General features: G+C 37.2%; 2 protein-coding genes across 7 annotated transcripts in view; one reads left to right on the forward strand and one right to left on the reverse strand.

Moving 5' to 3' along the window:
• Spag1 (sperm associated antigen 1) overlaps nt 1-6,260 on the forward strand; it is a 53,217-nt gene extending 46,957 nt beyond the window's left edge. For all 5 annotated transcript variants that reach the window (XM_074068929.1, XM_074068931.1, XM_074068930.1 and 2 more), the window contains 3 exons: nt 3,743-3,907; nt 5,034-5,402; nt 5,498-6,260. In XM_074068929.1, coding sequence (XP_073925030.1) covers nt 3,743-3,907; nt 5,034-5,402; nt 5,498-5,629 — 666 coding nt within the window. In that variant the 3' untranslated portion in view covers nt 5,630-6,260. The remainder of the gene's footprint in view (nt 1-3,742; nt 3,908-5,033; nt 5,403-5,497) is intronic.
• Nucleotides 6,261-14,439: 8,179 nt separating this feature from the next.
• Nucleotides 14,440-21,663, reverse strand: part of Rnf19a (ring finger protein 19A, RBR E3 ubiquitin protein ligase) — a 50,257-nt gene continuing 43,033 nt past the window's right edge. For both annotated transcript variants that reach the window (XM_020180548.2, XM_020180549.2), the window contains 3 exons: nt 19,038-19,251; nt 17,582-17,725; nt 14,440-16,619 (listed from right to left, as the gene is read on the reverse strand). In XM_020180548.2, coding sequence (XP_020036137.2) covers nt 15,929-16,619; nt 17,582-17,725; nt 19,038-19,251 — 1,049 coding nt within the window. In that variant the 3' untranslated portion in view covers nt 14,440-15,928. The remainder of the gene's footprint in view (nt 16,620-17,581; nt 17,726-19,037; nt 19,252-21,663) is intronic.

Raw genomic sequence — 21,663 nt, forward strand, 5'->3', positions numbered from 1 at the left:
GGTTGGGGTGGTTTTGACCTATTGAGTTGGAGATAGTTCTTTTAATTCTAGCCTGTCACTAAAAGGGGAGATCTAGGTTCTGCTGGGAGGAGGGGCATGTTGTTGCATAGTGTACCAAATGAGGACCATCTGTGTGCATGGAATGACCAGGCTTTTCTAGATCACAGACCCACTCAGGCTGCAGTAGAGCCATGCCTGCACTTTCCACCAGGACACATTTATGGGACACATCTGAGGGACCCATCAGTGTCCCTGTGACCCTGAGGTCCCCACTGTGCCTGCCCTCCCCCTCCCCTGCACACTCCTTTGTAAGCCCCATTTAAAGATTTCCTATATGGTGTGTGGCACCATGAGTTAGAGACTCCTTAAAATTTTATTCTTTAAGCTAATGAATTTGGGTAAATGAGGGTAGATCTGCATGATTCATTTAAGTCCATACTCTTAGAGCAGGTCTCCTTCATATTGTCTGCATGTCTCTGTGAGCCTGTTTACCTGACTAACAATCAGAGGCTGTACCTAATGAAGGACTGGAATTTTATACTTCTTGGAATGAATTCTAGAACGATAATCCCAAATTTGAGTAATCCTATCGTACTATAGATCATGACACTGGTAGCTTGTTTTTCTGGTTTTATTTTTTCTAGCTTTATCTGTCCAGTAGGCTGAGTTATGTGTTAGGTGAATTTAATTTCAGGATCTTCAAAGACTACAACTGCTAATAGAATGCATCAGAACTCATACTTGACTCATTTGCCCAGAGTGACTAATGAGGAAGTGACACAGGCACTCACCTGTGGCTCCCTGTTGGACTTGCTTTCTCAGATCTTGTCTTCTAGCTGGCTTCAGTAGTGCATACGTGCATGCATGTGTGGGTATACCAGTTTTGAAAAATATGTTTGGGAGAGGGAGTGGGTGAGGGGTAGAGGGGAGCAATGACCCAAACAATGTATGTACATATGAATAAACAAATATAAATAAAAAGAAGAAAAAAGAAAAAGAAAAGGTGTTTTAGCAATCTGGGTTTTTTTGTTTTTGTTTTTGTTTTTGCAGCACTGGTGCTTTAACTCAGGGCCTACACCTTGAGCCACTCCCAACCCTTTTTTGTGATGGGTTTTTTTGAGATAGGGTCTTGTGAACTATTTGCCCAGGCTGGTTTTGAACCACAGTCCTCCTGATCTCTGCCTCGAGTAGCTATGAGTACATGCGTGAGTCACTGGTGCCCAGCTAACATTCTGTTTTAACATTCTGTTTTTATCATGTATTTCTCATTGAATGTTAGTTATTTGCTAGTGTTGTTAGTATAAAGGTTAAGACATGGGACCTATTGCAGAGTTTACAGCCAGTAGGGAATGCTGCAAGGCCAAAATTATCAAAAGAATAATACCTTACAAAATAATTACTCTCATAGTTTAACCACATCTAGTAATAGTAAATATCACCAACATATGTGATTATAACTGTGTCTTTTTAAAGGGCCTGTTGAGGTTTAATGACTTTTTGCCAAAGCCACGCTTTGTAAGCTCTGCTCTCCCTTGTATTCTACATGGCTGCTTTCTCTTCAGGTCTCGCCTTGACCAACAACTATAGCAAAGGGAGACTCATTAGTATCCATCCCAAACTTTGCTTAATTGCATCATGACGGTTTGTAATTATTTTATTTATTCACTTGTTTTTTATTGTTTTACCTAAGACATCAGCTTCCATAAGGGCAAGGCCCAGTCTGTCCCTATTTGTCACTGTGTTCCAGGCTCTGCACACAGGAGCTGCTGCTTGACCAATGGTGAAGTGAATGGACCCTCATCTCCCCTTATGCTGTCCCCTCCCTTTCTGCTGTTCTACCTTCTCACACTTGCTGCGTCTGTGTTAGTTTTTATCAAAGTGCACTTCCTGTTTTCTCATGGCCCTTCCAACCAGATAGACTGCTGTTGAGGCCTTTCTTGATGGAAAGTGGTCGTAGCTTCTCCTGCGTGTTGAACTTCATTTCCCAGACTACAGCTCACAGACCTCACGAGGGATTAGCAGCCATCTTCTGGGCAGGGTCGCTCTGATCATCACAATGCTTCTTTCTTCATGTCTCAGTTCCCTCACTTTCAGAATGGGAAAATAAAAGCTGGCGTTTATAGGGCTATTATGAGAGTAATACTTGTAAAATTCTTAGAATGGAAAGTTAGCTAGCTATCATGCTCCCTCAACTTGCCTTCCTGCCTCATTCCCTTGCCTTTCACCTATCATTCCCCACTTAGGACACTTAGGGTGTAAATATGATGTCAGTTTCCTTCTGGTAGGCTCTATCTGTGCTGTTATAACACAGTGATATGTGCAGAGTTGTTACTCATGGGACATAGTGCAATAAGTTTCTAAACAATTTCCCATTTTTATAAATTAGAGCGCAGTTAAGGTTATCCCTTTACGTGTGTCACTGTTGCTTGGGTGTTGCTGAGGAGAGGGGGAAGAAGGGATGTGGCATTACAGCTAGTCCCTTGGGAATGTCACAGAAACACTAGTTCAGTGGATCTGTGGCTCAGCCTTCAGTGCATGCTGTTATGATGTGACATGAATACTTAAAAGAGGCTGCAATTCTCTCTTCTCACAATTTGGCTTAATCAAAATAAAAGTGTAGTTTGTAATTATACAATGTGGCTTGTCACAGCAGACTGATTTTGTGTCATCTGTCTTCTGCTTGCTTCTAGAGTTAATCTTAGATTCCCTTTCTTTCCCCTCAAGCTCTCCTATACATTCTCTCTTAGGTGAGGTTAAAGGTTGACCACAGCTTGTTTTGAACAATGAACAACTTTGGTTTTATGCAACAAGAGTGTTAGAATAATAACTACCATTTTTGTAGTCATGTATAGGGTTTTTTCCCCTCCTGGTACTGGGGGTTAAAATCAGGACCTTGCACTTGTTAGGCAGATGCTCTAGCACTTGAGTCACACCCCCAGCCCTTTTTGCTTTAGTTACTTTTTGAATAGGGTCTCACATTTATGTCTGGCCAACCTGGACTGTGATCCTTCTATTTATGCTTCCCACATAGCTGGGATGACAGGGGAGTGCCACCATGCCCAGATTTTATTGGTTAAAATGGGGTGTCTCAGACTTTCCACACTGGCCTCAAGGTACAATCCTCCTGATCTCTGCCTCCCAAGTAGCTGGGATCACAGGTGTGGGCCACCACACAGGCCCACTTACCGCACTGGTTTAAAGCACTCATTTTATTTATTCCTTGGTACAGCCTAGTGAAAATTAGAGTAGGGTTTTTATCATATTTTAAATATGAGAAAACTGAAGGTCATTTTGCTTTGTTGATGAGGCTGCCCTTGAATTGCTGGGCTCAAGCAATTTTCCTGCCTCAGCCTCTTAAGTAACTGGGACTACAGGTGTGTATACAACACTGCCTGACTTAGGATCTTGTTAGTTTCATTACTAGTAGGGCTGATATGAGGAAGTTCATTCTTTCACTTATTCACTCAGTGAATGAGTACCTACCTCTTGTTCATGGCAGGGAAGGTTGTGGTGATACAGGATGAACTCAGGTTTTCTAACTCCACATTCTGACCTTTTCCTCAACAGTAGATGTTTGCTGCATTATGGGTTATACTATTTTTTAGCTGCAGACTCTCCAACAGGCTCCCTAAGAATGACAGTAATGGGAACTCCCTGCACAACTCACTTTGTCACTTACACTAATTGAGGCCATAGGGGTCTTTTATTTATGAAAATTATTTTTTCTGTCTTCCTATCTCAGAATTATCAGAAAAGCTTAACCGACCTCAATAAAGTTCTCCTATTAGATCCAAATATTGTTGAAGCAAAGACGGAACTGGAAGAGATAACCAGAATCCTTAATTTTAAGGATAATACAGCATCACCCAGCAAAAGAAAGGAGAGAAAGAAAATTGAAATTCAAGAGGTATTTGTTGTATTATTTTTGTAAGTATTCTGGAGATTGTACATAGAATTTCAGGTCATACTCCTATGAGTCCTACAAAATTCTTTTTATTCTGCTGGTCAGTGAAATATTTCAACCAGTTTTGTAAAGACAGAAGCCGTCCTTTGCCATCATAGTCAGTCATTTCTCAGCGAGGTACCATGGGTGATGTTGGGTATCCCTATTACTGCAGTTCTTGTTTTCTTTGCCTCCTCCATCTGGCTTGTATGTGCACTGCTACACAGTGCACTGGAAGCCCTCAGCCTTCAGGCTTTGCTTCAGGGTAGACCTGGAGAATCCTGACAGGTCTGACTCATTTTCAGGGGCCATGCAAGCCACACTGCATGGAGATTTTCCAGGTTGACTCAGCCCTGAGTCATTAGAGATCCTGAGTTCCCCTGGATCTTTGTGATTTCCAGTAACTCAGATGTTTTGCTTTGCTATTAATGAAGAATGTTAGGCCACATATTCCTGTACATTCATGAATGCTAATACCTTCTTATTTGTAGTTTCACAGCTCCACTCAGGTGAGAGGCTAATGGGTCAGAGAAGCTATAAACATTTTTTCCCTTTAGAGGAAGAAAAGGTTGTTTTAGAAGACTTGAAAGGCTAGAAAATTTTCTTCTTTAAGAAGAAAAGTTGGGGGTGAGGGCAGGGGGGAGAAATGACCCAAGCCTTGTATGCACATATGAATAATAAAATAATAAAAAAAATGAGAAAAGCAATTGAAACATGTAAGCTCCTTTCACTGTTAAATGTAAGGAAACTGGAGCAAATTAAAATTTATCATGAAAGAAAATTTATAGAGGTCTTCAGTTGTACATTTTTATTCATTGGAAAGCTCAAAACATAAAATTTCATTACTTTTTAATATACAATAGTTCTTAAAAGCTTCAAAGAATACTTTTATGAGTTGAATTCTCACAACCTAAAACTTCTCTAAAGAAATTATAGATTTTACAATTTATTACAAATTACTTTTATTTTTTCAGTTAGAACTTGACTAAAATACATTCTACTATGGTCTTCAATTCTTCTTGCAAATGTTACTTAGGATGTGTGTGGTGACTGATATTCAGTGTCACAGTGTAATTTTTTCCTTGCGAAGGTAAATGAAGGCCATGAAGAGGAACCTGAAAGAACCTCAGAGGTCACCCCTGACTGCCTGCCTTCTGAGAAAGGGGATGAAAGCAGTAGGCCTCCAGAATACTCTGAAAGACTTCACATCTTCAAGCCTAATAATGCCTATGAGTTTGGTCAGATTATAAATGCTGTCAACACTAGGAAAGACGAGGAAGCCTGTGCACGCCTTTTAGCCATCACAGCACCAAATGACTTGCCAGTGTTGTTGAGTAACAAACTTGAAGGGGATATGTTCCTTCTCCTCCTTCAGTCTCTGAAAAATCATCTTATTGACAAGGATCCCTCCTTGGTGTATCAGCATCTTTTGTATCTCAGTAAAGCAGAAAGGTTTAAGGTAAGCAACAAATTATTAATAGAAATGACCATTTTTGGAGTTTCTATAACTTTTAAAATGTTATTCATGCTAATGTAACTTTTTCCTTCTTTCAGATGACATTGACACTAATTAGCAGAGGCCAAAAGGAGCAAATTAAACAGCTATTTGATGATCTTTCAGACACACAGACCAACCATTTTACTTTAGAAGATATTCAGGCCCTAAAAAGGCAGTATGAGCTTTAACTCAAGATCACTGTTAATTCTTCCATGCATGTATGAGTTCCTGTAAGTCTGATGAGATGGATTATAAGATTCTCTGGTCTGGACTGTAAAACATTTTGCTTCTTTTTATATACAAAGCATGTATATTCTACAATCTGCTTTTAATTAGTTGTAAATATTTTTCTTATGTACCACAGTCAACATCTTTACATTTAATAAGTAATTTAGAACTCATTAAAATATATTTTAATTTATAATAATGCATTTTCTTTTAATTTCAGTTAAACTGCATTTCTTTGGGGGTATGAAGGAGTCCTTTTGTTTGACAGAAATGAATTTCTTTAAGGTTCTTTTTAAAAAGTAAATGTCATTAACAGTGATTATATCACTTTTTATCCTAAGATATATGTGAATCCTATTTTATACTGCTAGTGGGTCAGTCAGTTAAAATGATATGCAACATTCAAGTCTATGACTATTAAAGTTTATTAAGATACAGTCAGAAGAGGAACTTTTTTTTCTAATATGGATGCAATGCCTAAAAAGAACAAAAATTGTCAAAGATTTCTGCCACTTTTTACTAGGTTTAAAATGTGACTTTCCCTTCTATATTGCTTATATAAGCAATAAAATCACTATATATAACAGCAAACTCAGCCTGCATTTGTGTTCAAATTGTCACCTTCCCGTTTTCCCATTTAAATGTCCCCTTTCTTTTTTGTTTTCTGCTTTCATGACTATATTTATTCCTTTACAATAAGAGAGAATGTGAATGACTCACATTGAAAGCTCCTTTATTAACTAGGACAAAGTAAAGGTGTTTCTTATAATAAAACATTCAGGTCTTGATCAGCGAACTGTTATTTATTCCTATAGTCTACAGTAAATCCCCCTTTTCAGGAGTATTTTCTTAAATGTCGGGTGAAAGATTAATATCACTTTCATTATTTTCATATTCATTATTATTTTATCTAGTCTTTTAAAATTGCATTTTTAAATCATGAGTGGACTGGGCGTGGTGGTATACATCTGTAATTCCAGAAACTCAGGAAGCGGAGGCAGGAGAACTGTGCGTTCAAGGCCAGCCTGGAATATATTGAGATCCTGTCTCAATTTTAAAAAAGTCATCGTGGGTAAATGGCACCTTTCAAACTGTTCTTGAGTGAAAATCTGTAATGGGTATTTGAGTCTTCAAACAAAATACAGGTTTCTCCTTTTAAATGTTATTATTTTATTTTTTTTGGCAGTACTAGGGTTTGAATTCAGGGCTTCAAATTTGCTAGGCAGATGGTCTATAGCTTTGAGTCACGCCGCCAGCTCTTTTTTCCTCTGGTTATTTTGGAGACAGGGTCTTGCTTTTTGCCCTGGACTGCCTGCACTATGATCCTCCTATTTACGCTTCCTGCTTTAGGTGGGATGACAGGCACACCACATCCAGCTCACTTTTTGTCTAGACTCACCTTGAACTGCAATCCTCGGGATTTCAGCCTAGCAATTAGCTAGGCTCAGAGGCTAAACCACTATGTTACTAAGTTTTTATAAAAATGATGGATTGTGTTATAGATAGATGGATGGTGGTTTCAAGCTGTATTAGTTTGATTACACTCTCTGGTGTTCACACAACAAAGAAGTCAGGTAATAATCATTTCTCAGACTGTATAACTGCTTTCTTCCTGTAAGTAAAATGATTGCATCTATATTGTTAGAAAAAGATAAGAAAGCTATTTTTAAACACTTCATATTTATTTCGGGGGTAATACACACATTAAGACCCCAAGATAAACATTATACCTAGACAAGTGGGAGGTACTGGAGCTCTAGTGCCATCTTCTGGAAATCAGTCATGTTACAGCAGCCAAGAAAACACCCCACAGGTGCAGCTGTACAGACAGTATTTGTAACAGAAGCATCTTCCCCCCCAGCTTGTCACTGTTTTGAGTGTGGTGAGCCAACACAAAAAACACTGTACATCCAGAATCTGGCCTGCTAGGTTGCCTAGTAAATGAACTAATGAATCCAGAGGACACTGCCTTAAAAAGTGCTCCTTTCCAGAGTTCAGATAGACAAGTTCCTGTTACAGAGACATTTACAATACTAAATTCCCAGTCATTCTTGGAGTGTCTGCATAGAGTCACTTGGGAATCTTGATTTCAGGGGGTTGGAAATCTAAAAATAGCTCTTGTGAATTTTTAGAAAGCTGGAATTTATAACCCACTGCCGAGAAGCTGAGTAACAACTAATACTGAATGGTGTGAGCACTGAAGTGAGCTAAACTATTTATAACCCTCTAAAGCACTGGGGCTGACAGCTTATGGTACTTTGGAAAAAAAATCAACAATACCCAAAGTCTCTAGTAGAAAAAAAAAATCAATGAAATGTTCAAGGGCCACAAATAATAAAATGCACCAGAACATTTTCTAGAACCTAAGCCTGGCTTTGAAATACTCAGGTCAATGAGAAGGAAGCACTCAGGAGGAGTGAATTGCTTTACTGTAGAATCTCCAGTGTCACATGTACTAGAAACAGTCCATCACTGCCACTGCAGGTGTGCACCACTGTGCAGAAGCAGAAACCAAACCAGAGACTTAAAAAGCAACTTGATTTGATTTTCTAGTTTTTCCTCACAGTTTTAACAGTTCCTGAGTCACATCTAAAAGTAGTTGAAATTTAATCTCACTGCCTCCCTTTTTAATATCAGCTTCTCATAAAACAGAACCATTTCTTGTAATGGAGCAGTGGGTTGAGGAGACTATTTCCATAAACACAGTTTTCATCCTAATTCAGGTGTGTGCTAAAACAGGACAAAGATTTTATTAGGATGGCTATAGTAAAATAGAAAAAAAAGGATTGGCAAGAATGTGGAGAAATTAGAAACCACATACATTGCTGATGAGAATGTAAAAAGGTACAGAGATGCTTTGGAAAAGTTTTCCAAACTTTTTTAGGAATTGACAGAGTTGCCATTTCACCCAACAATTCCAAAACTCATAGTTAAGAAAACTGAAAACATGTTCACACAAAAACTTTTACAATGGCTCACAGGAGCATTATTCATTGTAGGAAAGGGTAGAAATGGCCTACTGTCCACCAGCTAATTAATAAATCCATAAACAAAAATGTGTTTTATGAATACAGGAGGGCATTGTTCAGCTAGAAGAATTAGTGCTGGTGCTGCTCCATGGGCGAATCTTGACAACATTCAAAGGCCACATTTTATGATTCCATTTACATGAAATGTCCAGAATGGACAAATCCAGAGAGCTAGAAACCCTATCAGTGGTTGGCAGAGTCAGGAGGAGGGGCATTGGAAACGGACTGCTAACAGGTAGGCTTCTCTTTGTGGTGATGAAATTGTTCTGGAATTAGATCTTAGTGATGACTGTACAACCTTAGGAACACACTCAGATTACTGAACTGTATGCCAGGTAGGGCTGGCAGGGTGGCTCACGTGGTAGTGTGCCTGCCTGGCAAGCCTGAGGCCCAGAGTTCAACCCTTAGTACAGACAAAAAATTTTTTTAAAAAGTGGAAGCTAAAATTCAATTTTTAAAAATGAACAAGAGAAAACCAAAGGATGTCCACTCTCACCATTGCTGTTTAACCCTGTATTAGCAGTTGAAGCCAGTACAATAAGGCCAAACCAAAACATTTTTATAAAAGGCATCCAGATTGGAAAGAAAGAAGTGAAACTGTCTTTATTTATAGATATTATCTATATTGAAGATCCTATAGAAGCTACAAAAAGCTACTAGAATTAGTGACTTAGGATTCAAAATTAATATACAAAAATCAGTATTTCTAAGTACTACTAACAATCATAGTTCTTTAAAAAGAGAATACAAAGGACAGATCCATTGATTCTAAGACTCAGTAACGTCAAGATGCCAGTTCCCCAAAATTGGTAACACAGATTTGATGAAATCACAGTCAAAACCCCAGTAGCTTTTTGGTAGAAATCTTAGCAACAAATTCCAGTATGGAGGTAGTATTCAAGCCAGTGGGGAAAGGAAAGACTATCTAGCAAACAGTGCCTTTGCAAATGGCTTTTTATGTGGAAGAAAATGGGACCTTTCTATTACACTAAATGCCAGGATAAATCCAGATATATTAATTAGATGTAAAACATTAAGATCTCCTAAGAAATCTAGATTTCAAGCACAATTTAGGACCAGAGGAGGCTATAACCATGGGCAGAAGTTACAAATGAACACGGTAACAATATAGCTTTCATATTGCAAACAAAATGCTTGGAGGAACAGTATATGGGAGTTCTACACCTTCGCGATGTTTCTGCAGAAAAGTTTGGCGTCTACAACTCCAAAACTACTCAAAAATAAGAGGTTTTCTAAAAATAGAATGCATACCAAAAAAACTGGTTATTAATAGCCAATAGTCAAATGATACATTAACAGCTATAATATGTAATAAATACTCTCTTTCAAATATATAGGAGAAAGCTACCCAAAAGAAAACAAAGATATAATAGCCAATTTAGGGAACTGCAAATCAAATACCCCCTCCCTCTAAAAGACAAAACATGAAAAGATACATAAATTCACTAGACAGGAAAATGTAAAATCAGGTAATAGGTATTATTATCTCCTAAAACCTACTGTGAATGGCTTGTGGCTGTAACGCCGATCTTACATACCCTTACTGAAGTTCATCCCAGGTTGACATTTGAGAAATCAAATTCACATTAACACATTAAAGGAATAAATCATAATACATGACAAATGCCCCTCCCCCAAAAGCTAGTAAAATTCAACACATTTTCCAAGGTAAGAGCTAAGGGAAAACCAGGAGTTAAGAGCATAATTTACTAAATTTGATATTTTTTAAATAACAAAAGTTATTTGTAGTAAAATATTGTAGTTAAGGATTGAAACAGAGGTTTTCCTTTTGAAGTTACTCATAAATGAACAATGCCTCTATAACCACTGTTTAGCAGTATACCCTAGAAGTCCTAGCCAGTGCAAGTGGGCCAGAAAAAGAAACAAATTAATGGCCTAAAAGGCAGAAGCAAAACAACTTTAATCTCAGTCCTGCCACTAACCAGCTATGCTACTCCAGGCAAAGTACCTAAGTACTGTGTGTAGCTTACCTCATATATAAAAGGCAGATCCGTGTACCCGTTTTAGGTTGTTCTGAGGTGTAAAGTTCATATTTTAAAAGTGCTTAGAGAATGTTTGACATGTCAAAACACTAAAATGTTTTTTAAATCAAAGTTTCAGATGATGATTGTGTATGCAGCTATACCATACAATAGAAACTATTGGAATTAAGATACAAAATTATGCAAAAAACAATAGTAGCAACAAACAGAAAATGACATTTTAAAAACAGTACAATGCATGAAAATATCAACTATCTGGAGATAAAAATCTAACAAAAGATGTGAAATATTCTGTAGAGCTCATTATAGATTGAATGTAATCCCAGTCAACTGGTTGCACCTGACAAGGTTATTCTAAGAGTTTTGTGGAAATGTAAAGTGCCAAGGGAACACTCTCCAAAGTCCTGCCCTGTGAAGACATGGCATTCATCATTTCTGCCATATGGGGAAGTAGCAAGAAGGCCTGCACCAGACATGAATCTCTGGGTGACTTGATCTTGAGGACTTTTGAAACTGTACAAGGAAAGAAGTATTTAACTGCAAGCCAGTTACTAGATGTGTTAATTTGCCCCAGCATGGAACATCTAACACAGCTAATTTGAGTCACTACCTGCTTAAACTTATTATAAACTACTTTCATTTTCCAAGATTCATCTTGGCACAAGCCAAGCAGGGGCTCAACAGCTGAGTTTGCCTTGCCTCAGAGGAGACATTCAGCATGAAGTTGAGAAATAATGGAACTGTCAAGACTCAGAGGACTTTTGTGGAGACAGACTGAATGAATTTTGCATTATGAGATGGACAGCTTTTTGGAGGCCAGAGGAAGAATGTTACAGTTTGAATAGGAAGTATGGTACAAAAAAGGCTCAGGTGTTAAAGGCCTGGTGCCAGATGGTGGTGCTCTTGAGTTCTTAAATACCAGATAAATTCTTATTCCTTTGTCGGTACCTCTTTTTCCTCTGAAGGCTTTTAGAAGTTTTCATTTTCTTGAGAGCTTGTTTGGAGGTTTGAGTAGGGGAGCACAGCTACTTGTATACCCTTGACTGAAGATCAGTCCTTCTCTATCAGGGAAGGTAATCCTCTTTCACCGAGAGAGCATGCAGCTTCGGGAGGGATGCACACAGAACAGTGAAGGAGGAAGGGGACGACACCTGCCTTGCCAGACAGAGCACCCTCACATCCTAGAAGTTTTTACTTTCTTATACTCATTTTTCTGAAATTCTGTGAGGACATACAATTAAAAAAAAAAACAAAAAACTCAGCCAGCAATGGTAGTACTTGCCTGTAGCTGTAGCTTCTCAGGAGGCTGAAGCAGAAGTTCAAGATTATTAGCCTGTAAGTCCCCATCTCAAAAGCTAAGTAGGTAACTTTATTGAGATATAATTCACATAACATGTAATTCAATGTAAAATGTATTGGTGTTCATATTGGTGTTCAATGTACTCTCATAAGTGTACAACCATAACCACAACACATTTTAGAATATTCGTCACCCTCAAAAAATAAAACTCCAGGACTGGAGGCATGGCTCAAGTGAGAGACCTGCCTAAGCGAGTGCCAGGTCCCAAGTTCAAACCCCTACACTGCAAAAACAAAACAAAAATTATATCCCATGAGCAATCCTCATCTTCTCAAATCCTCCCCCACACCCAGTTTGAGGCAACTACTATACTATAGCCTAGTTTCTTATAGATTTGCATTTTCTACATATTGAATATGAGATAATAAATGACTGCACTTACCACAATGTTTTTAAACTTCATCAATGCTGTAGCGTCTATATGCACTTCATTATTTTTGTTGCAAAATAAAAAAATTATATATCACTTTTATCCATTCACCAGTTGATGGACATTTGGGTTTTTTTTTTTTTTTGACTATTATAAATAAAGCAGCTATGGAAATTTGTGGGGAAAAAAAAACTCTCCAAGAAAAACAAGGTGGCAGACTTACCCATTAGATGTCAACTCAAATTCCAAGACTGAAATCCAAATTGTACATTAACATACCTCATAGAAGATCTGTTTCTGAAATGCCCCTCTACTAGATGGTATCTACATGGTCCATTCCTGACCTCTTTACAACTCTGCAGACATGTCCTCTAAGCAGGGACCTTTCCTGTTTGCTCTGTATAAAACAGCACTTTCCCAATACTCCCAGTAACGACTTCCTCCCACCTTGCATTTTTCCAACCAACCATCATTTACCTTTTATTACAGTGATTCAATATGAACTAAATTTAAAAACTGAAAACTCACCATTCATCTAGGAAATAATGGCTACCCAAAAAATGTAACTAGTTTAGAATACTATTTTTTGACATTTGAAATCAACCAATATGTGAACACTAGCTTTTAACAATGACATCTCACACATAAATTAGGGAAATAAGTGAAATAATGAACCCAAAGGAGCCATATAAAAATGCAATATTGAGAAATCTTGATGACTGAACAAAAAAGCAATAATCTATGGAGCAAGAGTTGTTTTGCTCAGTCATATGGGAATAGCTGGTTTTCAACACGCATTTTATTCCTTGGTGATTCAAATCTGTCTGTGCAAATCTGGACAATGGAAAGTTTTACCTACTTACAAATTAGCCCAATTTCCAGCAAAGTTAAAGTGATACATGCAAATTTGACATAAAAAGCTCATCCAGTGCACTGAAGCTGGGAATTTGTACATTTATGAGAACCCAGTTAAAATGGTTTCCATAAATCAGTATATTGTTAAAATATATTTTTTTTTCTCTCACTACCATGGGATTTTTTTTTTCCTCTATGCCTTTAAGAAAACAAAGCAGACAGGGTTTTAAAAAGATTTCAGTTAGTTAAGGCTTGTTTTGAACACCCTGGGTATTCTCTTGTTCTAAGTTACCTAGCGTTGAGCTCCAGGCTTGATCCTTAAAATAACTGCCCTCCATTATTCCAAGTTTGAAGGATCAAGGTGAAGAAATTTTTGAAACCACCTGAAAGGTCTCAACCATTTTTAAGGTGAGTCTGTGGTGATACTGGTTGAAGGGTTAAAACCAGAAAGGGAGGTGAGTTAAACTGAATGCACTGGCCTCCCATGACACCACTTTTGCTGTATTCCTCCAAAGATCATCTAGCTTTCCACTTCACTTTTAATTTTTAGCCTTTTGCAGAAATGTGAATAGTCAACATATTCACACAGATTATTTTCATGAACTATTAACTAAATATTAAATCCTCAATGCATTTTATAGAGGCTACAAGAACACAAAGCACCAGGTAACTAACTAATAGCTTGAATTTAGATGGCTTCAGTTTCAAAATATATTAAAATAGTCTTTTAAGATCTTTTTATTTTCAAAGGTGGAGATTTAGAGTACCAACATATTTTCAAAACTTAATTGTAGATCTATGTACTAAGTTAAAGTCAACTTTTTTTTTTTTTTTTTTGTCGTGCTGGGGACCTTGAGCATGGTAGGCAAGTGCTCTACTACTGAGCTAAGTCCCAGCCCCTAGTTCACTTTAAAAATGAAATTATTTTGAAAAAGTATCTTCTGGGGCAAAGGCGGGAAATAGATGACGAAAGTATAGTTTCTAACATTGTTGAAAAGTTCATAAATGCTTCCTTTTGGGTTGAGACCAGAGGCAGAATCTCAATGGCTTGCAACACTGAAGAACATTACCACGTGGCAAATGAACATTCCCGCTCTTATAAAATTACCTACATACACACCAAAGGCAGAAATACATTAGTATTTACATTTATTTCACATATGCAGTTTACACACTCATTATTGAACAAAACTAGAATGCAAACAAATATACAAATATCATAATACACATTATCAAATAAAATAACTGGCACTAGTGTTATAAGCATATTAATGGATTTGGTGAGGAAAATGATGGAAGAAGACTGCAGCCCATGGCATTTTTTTTTTTATCAAAAGAAAATGCTCAGTAGCACCATATGGTAATACTTAAAAGAAATGTAAGATGGAACATTTTAACTGCTATCATTGAGGTTAACCTGCTTTATTTAAATGAATATACAGGAAGTTAACAGTAGAGGCAGTATTTTGGCCAACTTTTACTTATGTCAGCTGAACATCTCCCATAAACAAATGCAAAAGGAAATAAAGCCAACCATACATGGACATTTTATACTTGGTACACGCTCTGCACCATGTTTTGATTTCATGGTTGGAAAAGATACAAGTGTGTTAAAAACTGAGGTTACGTAAAGTTATTTACTAAAGCCTGAGTGTGTCTTTGGTAGGCTAATACTTTTTCAGCATTGTTATTAATCACATTCATGTTTATATATTTCCTGTATTTTTCTATATAATCCATGGTGGCTAGAGAAGACATTATGGAAAACAATATAGCAAAATCCTCAAATAACTAGGCCCTTAAAACCTAGTCTATCCCAAAGGCACCAAGAATCAATGGGGTACAAATTTCCCCTTAGTAAAAGGTGACTTTTTTGGTAATACTTACGATCTAATGGGATTTTGCAGTTTTTTTAATCTTATTTGTTACTCTCAGTACATTTAAGTATCTACCTTTACATTTTTCTTCTAAAATGGCATCAACAATATACAAGATATATAGAGTACCAGGTATTTCTGTTTCAAAGTTGTGCAAAAACTGCCACAATCTTGCTCAAAGTGTCTAAGTATCCAAAGGGTTGCAAATGGGCTGCATTAAGCTTTATATATTCACATTGCATAAGAAAAAAATTAAACTTAAGCCCAGTTATGAATAGATGTGTTACAAAGAATATCATATACTGAGTAACCTGCCAGGTTCTTTTAAACAGCATCCCTTAGTGGTTTCAATAAAATGTCACTAACCACTGATCTAAGCCTCAACTTTTCTTCCGAAGAATGCTGTAGAATTGTATTGATATTTTATACTGATTATAAATTAAGCCAAATTTCTATCTAAATACACAGCAATGTGCATCAAGCAATGTTTTGCGACAAGCACACAAAACATGCTTTGCTCTTAAGATTCATTAATTCTCATAGTAATGCACTTTTAAAGCCTTCATTTCATAGTTTGGTAATTAAGATCCACATAAAACACAATGCTTTGCTGCACACAGAAAATGTATCTGCATCATGATTATGAAACCTGGCTTTTGCTGGTAACTCAAAACTTAGTCACATACAGTTCGGCCAGCTCCAAACAAGGTTGTTCAGTGTGATTATTCTGCAGCATTTATGGGTCTAAATTTCAGTCTGAATTGCAACTTTTGATTCCATTGTCTGATGTGAGTGGTTATTATTTGTTTCTTTAAGTGAATCACCAAAATATAAGTCAACATTAGGTTTTATTCCGCTGTTACTACATTCTTCAGCAATATGATTCAGCTGTGGAACTTCTGAACATGAAGCAGTTTTGGTAAGCAGAGAAATGCTACACTGATGTGGAGAATTTTCCAGACGGTCATTTTCTACTTCAGGTAGAATGTTAACAGTAGCAAAGCGGGCATGATAATCACTGGAACCATGACTACAAGAAGTTTTCATGCTTTCTAGATCAGAACAGCTAAATTCAGAAAAATGACTAGAGTGGGAATCTGCTACAGATGGCATACTGTCACTGAGGGATGGAGCCTCAAACTCACTTGAATTTGTGCTTTGCTGTTCTAATAACTGTGCATCCATGTCCTCTCTGGTCTCATTTATCTTCATGTTCCCCTTTTTCCTTAGTTTACCACTTTTTGATTTTTTTCCTGCTGGTGCTTCTTTGGACCACTTGGTGGCACTAGATTTACCTTCTGGCAAGCCACTGGATGAACCACCAGTATGGCTTCGAGTGGCACTGCCATCTTCCACACTACTGCTTCCACTGTTGTGCCTGAATTTAGATGGCTTTGACTCGATGTCTACTTGTACTTCCACACTGTTGCCTTCTCTGGAACATAAGAGTTAACAAATATTAACAATTTCTAGCTTTTTAATTTTTATTCAGATGATAGCAAAGGGGGATGGATTTTTTAAAGGAAAAATCCAAAGACTACATATATAAACTACTGGAACATATTAATATATTGACACTGGTCACATACTATTAACATAAAACTACTTGAAATAAGAAGACTGTCTTTACAATGCTTTAATTTTTTAAAAATAACAGCAGACATATTTACTTCTGACACTATGTAAGGCACTACCCCTCTCTCATTTTGGGGGGGCAGTATTAGGGTTTGAACTCAAGGCCTTTCGCTTGCTAGGCAAGTGCTCCACCCTTTGAACCACTCTTCCAGCTCTTTGTTTTTCTTTAATTGTTTTCCAGGTAGGGTCTTGTGCTTTTGACCCAGGCCTGCTATGGACTATGATCCTCCTACCTCCACCCTCCATATAGCTGGGATTACAGGCATGCAGGCCCTAATCCCCATCTTTTAAAGAACAGTTTCACTGAGGTACAATTTATACACCACAAAATTCACCTGCTTAAAGTACACAATTCAGTGGATTTTACTTATTTTTTCTTTTATTTATATGTGCATACAATGTTTGAGTCATTTCTCCCTCTTCCCCCCCACCACCTCCCTTACCCCCCTTCAGTGGATTTTAGTATCTTCAGAGTTGTGTGACCACCACCACTATCTAACTTCAGAACATTTTCATCATCCCAAAAGTAAACCTGGTACTGATTAACAATCAGTTCCTATTCTTCCCTCCCCCCAGCTGCTGGCAACCATGAATTTATTTCCTCTACTCTACATAGACATCTAAACATCTAACCATTTTCTTTTCCAAGAGAACTTAGTAACTGATCATCATTATTCACTGATAATTTTGTCCAGTGATAGGTATAATTCTTTTAAAATTAATTTTGAAATACTTCTGATTTTACAATAATTTTTTCCTTACTTGTCCAATGGGATGTAGGAATTCAGAATAGATCCCGCCATTGCTTTGGTGCTGGCATTATCACTAACTGTTCCCAAGCTGACGGTGCCAGATTCTCCACTTAGACTGTACCGTTCTTTCTGTACATCTGCTTGTACTTCCAACCTTGAAGAAGAGGGTATCAGATAAAATTCAAAATTATTTATAATTCAGTACTGCCATAGTATGTACCTTTAAAGAATTCAGTTAAGAACCTCACCGAGACATTTTAGACATCATTATTTTTTCAATTTCCATTTATTTTATTATTCAAATTCTACTGCAGCACACTGAACAGTACCAGCCATCCAGCAGAATGGGAAAAATTAGCCCAGCAAGGTAGCAAAAAGAACAGCATAAAAAGGAAACAATGGATTTTAATTTAAATATGCTCCATTATTTTTACTCAGAATGTCATACTTCTTCATGTCTCAGTGCAAAACACAAAGTTCAAAGATACTATCAACCATTAAACATACCAGAACAGAAAATAATCCTGTATCAAAACTAATCCTGAATCAAAAAATCCTGTATTAAAAATGGTTCTATAGGGCTGGCAGTGTGGATCAAGTAGTTAGCACCTGCCTAACAAGTGCAAGGTCCCCAATTTCAAACCTCAGCACCACCACAAAAAATAAAAAAGATTCTATAAATAGCATTTTTTTTTTGGTGATGTTGGGTATCAAATTTGAGGCACTGGCAAGTACTTCACCACTGAGTTACCTCCTCAGTCCACATATGACTTTTAAAACAAGAGATAATAATACACACCACTGTGTATTACTAAAAGAGCTTCTGTTAAATGAAAACTACCTAAAAATAAAATATGAGATTTCCCTTTTGATTAATGTATTTTCCTCTATGTAAACAAATACAAGGCTAATAAACAGAAATAAAGAATAGTGAATCAAAAAAGGAAAGAAGGGAAGGTAAAAACATGTTAATTTCTCCTGCTTATCTGTATGGTTGTTGGTAACAGACTTGGTAAGAAAAAAATGACCATTAAAACCCAGGGAGACTATCCTGGCACCAGTTCATGTATCCTTGGATGTCCTGACTGCACTGTTCACAAGCCTCAACCAAAATTTCATCTCCTAATATCCAGCTTTACTCCCAGAAGGGAGGTCTAGGCTAAGCACTGCCTTTATTTCAGTGTATACTGAAATAGCTCCAGCATTGATTTCTTGTATCAAGTGTGACAAGTGCAATGAAAAATCAGCAGAATGCTATTTTCTCAGTCTTAAGTTTTTACCACAATATGAGTATATCGTGACAGGAAATTCAAACAGTAAAATCATCTCCTTACGCTCTGCCACTAAATTTCATTTCTTAACATTAGAATAATCATCATGCTTTGTATTCAAAATTCTCATCTAATCAATGTCCTGTACTTAACAGAAGGTAGGAAAAAAACAAAAAACACAATGCTATCTCTTACCTGTTAAAGCAGTTTACCATGGCACTTCCTGACAGACTCCCAGTTATACTAGCACCAGCTAGTGCCATGGTGCTAGCCGTTTCACTCAGGTTGTCTCTAATGGCTCCGATTCGATCCATGTGGCTTCCACTTGCACTCAAACTGCCAGTCAGACCACCGACGCTTCCTTCTCCTATGCTAGGATTGTGTCTTGCTTCTGCTACTGATGTTGTGTCTAAATACAAATAATTCAAGGAAATTAAGTATGTGTGATTATTAATTTCTCCCTTCTCAAATTCCTCCATGACTACAGACAGGCTATTTTATTATATAAAGTACAAAACACAAATAGGAATAGAAAAGATATCTGGAGTCAAGGACATGTAACTATGGGCTAAGAGTAAAGGTAAAAGTCCTCAGAGACTACAGTTGGATCAGAGACCAATTTAAAAAAAATATCCAGAAGATTTAAGAATTTTATAATGAACCAACTGAAAAATTAAAGTTGATTTTGGAGGAAAATTATGTGACAATTTTCAATAAGGATGTTATATGAATGAAGAGCTTATGAAGAGAATACTCTGGGTCATTGAGAATGGAACAAAAGCTTATTTCTTGATACAGTTCACAGTTTTGTCTACAAACTATTGCAAGATCTGGTAACACTATATTCTAAATCTTGCAGTACATATCACATGCTTTGTATTGAAGATTTCACTTATTCATGCCAGTATGAGTTCCTATTACACACCCAAACATATGATGATAAAAGCTGTCTGAGAAAAGTAAAGCAGAGGTAAGGGAGTGAGAGTGTTGACAAGTGCAGGTATGCAATGTCTGCATACCATTTTGTATGACGTGATCAGGAAAAGGCCCTTTTGGTAAGGTAACTCTTGTGGACATTCCAAGGAAGTAAAGGAATGAGTCGTGAAATTACCCGGAGGAAGAGTAATCAGGCAGAGGGAACTGTAAGTTTAAAAGCCCAGAAGCAGGAGCATGACTGGCATCCTCAAAAATTAAAAATGGATAGAATAGATGAGGGTGACAAGAGATGAGTTCAGAGACAGGGCAGATTATGTGGAGCCTTCTGAGCCATGGTAAATACTTTGGATTAACCAGGCCCAAATACAAGTTAGAAGTCACTAGGGAAGTTCTGAGCATAAGAAAGGCATCATCTAACTTATGTTTTCAAGGTATGACCATGGCAGCACTGTGGAATAGTGAGTGGAACCTGATAAACAGATACATCAGTTAAGACACACCTTTACTATTATAGTAGTAAAGGAAAGAGGACTAATGTATCAGTGGAGAGGGTAAGAAGTGGTTGGACTATGGCTAAATATTAAAAGAAGCAGGAGAATGTGCTGACAGATCAGTCATAGGGTGTGAGGAGGAAAAGAGAAATCATCATAAGTGAAGGTTTCTGACTCAAACAATAGAAAGAACAGAGAAGCTACTTATTGAGGTCAGGATGGTGGACAGAAGAACAGGTTTTAGAGCAAAGAGTTTTGCTTACAGACATGGTAAGCCTGAAATTCTTGTCTGGCATTCAAATGGAGATAAGAGAGTTAGATTTGCAAGTCTGAAGGACAAGGGAGGGTTCTAGCCTAGATATAAATTTATAAAGCTGTCAGACTATGTATTTTTTAATAGATGAAGTTACATAACATGAGTGTAGATAAATAAAAGAAGTGTGAGAACTGGACCCTGATAAATTCAGACACTTAAGAGGTTAGAAGAGGAAAATGAACCATCCAAGAAAACTGAGGAGTGGCCACAAGATATGATTAGAAATGACTTCCTGAAAGACAAGTGAAGATGTCAAGGTGTACTGTTACATTAAATAAGGACACAATGGACCACTATATTTGGCAACATGGAGGTCACTGGTGACTCTGCTGTAGTTGAATTGGTATAGTGAAATTCTGGAGTGATGGGGACAATAATCAGATTGGATCAAGGTCAAGAGAGAAAAAGAGGTAATAAAGGGGCTTTATTTTTTAGACATTTACTTCATTATTTCCCTAAGACAAATTCATATAACAAAAGTTGCTGAGATATAAAACACACATCTTTTAAGGAAAGTTAATTAACTTACATACTTACTGACAGTCTATTAGGGCCTTTTCATTCTTCCTAACTTCTGCCAGTTATTGTCCTAATTTGTATTTCTTTTAATAATGCTATACTAAAGATGTTTTTGACTTTTCAACCATCTACATATATGTATGTATGTATGTTGTATGTATTTATTGTGGTACTTGGGTTTGAACTCAGGGCCTCATGCTTTCTAGGCAGGCACCCTACCATTTAAGCCACTCCACCAGCCCTGTTCTGTGTTGGGCATTTATAAGATAGAGTCTCACAAACTATTTGCCTGGGCTGGCTTCAAACCAGCATCTTCCTGATCTCTGTTCCCAAATAGCTGGGATTACAGGCATGAGCCACTGGCATGTATTTCTTCTTTTAACTGCACTTCTCTTCATATCCTTTTCTTACTTATTTGTAATGTATTAAGCAAAATATAATACTGAAAAGTTTATGATTTCTAAGACATTATATTCCCATTGGGAGTTAAGCACCCAGAATTATTCCACACTCTTTCATGTGGATCCCTTTCCTTGGCAGTTCATTTCACTGATGTACT

Source organism: Castor canadensis, chromosome 3 (assembly GCF_047511655.1).
Source record: "Castor canadensis chromosome 3, mCasCan1.hap1v2, whole genome shotgun sequence".
In the NCBI taxonomy this organism is placed as follows: Eukaryota; Metazoa; Chordata; class Mammalia; order Rodentia; family Castoridae; genus Castor; species Castor canadensis.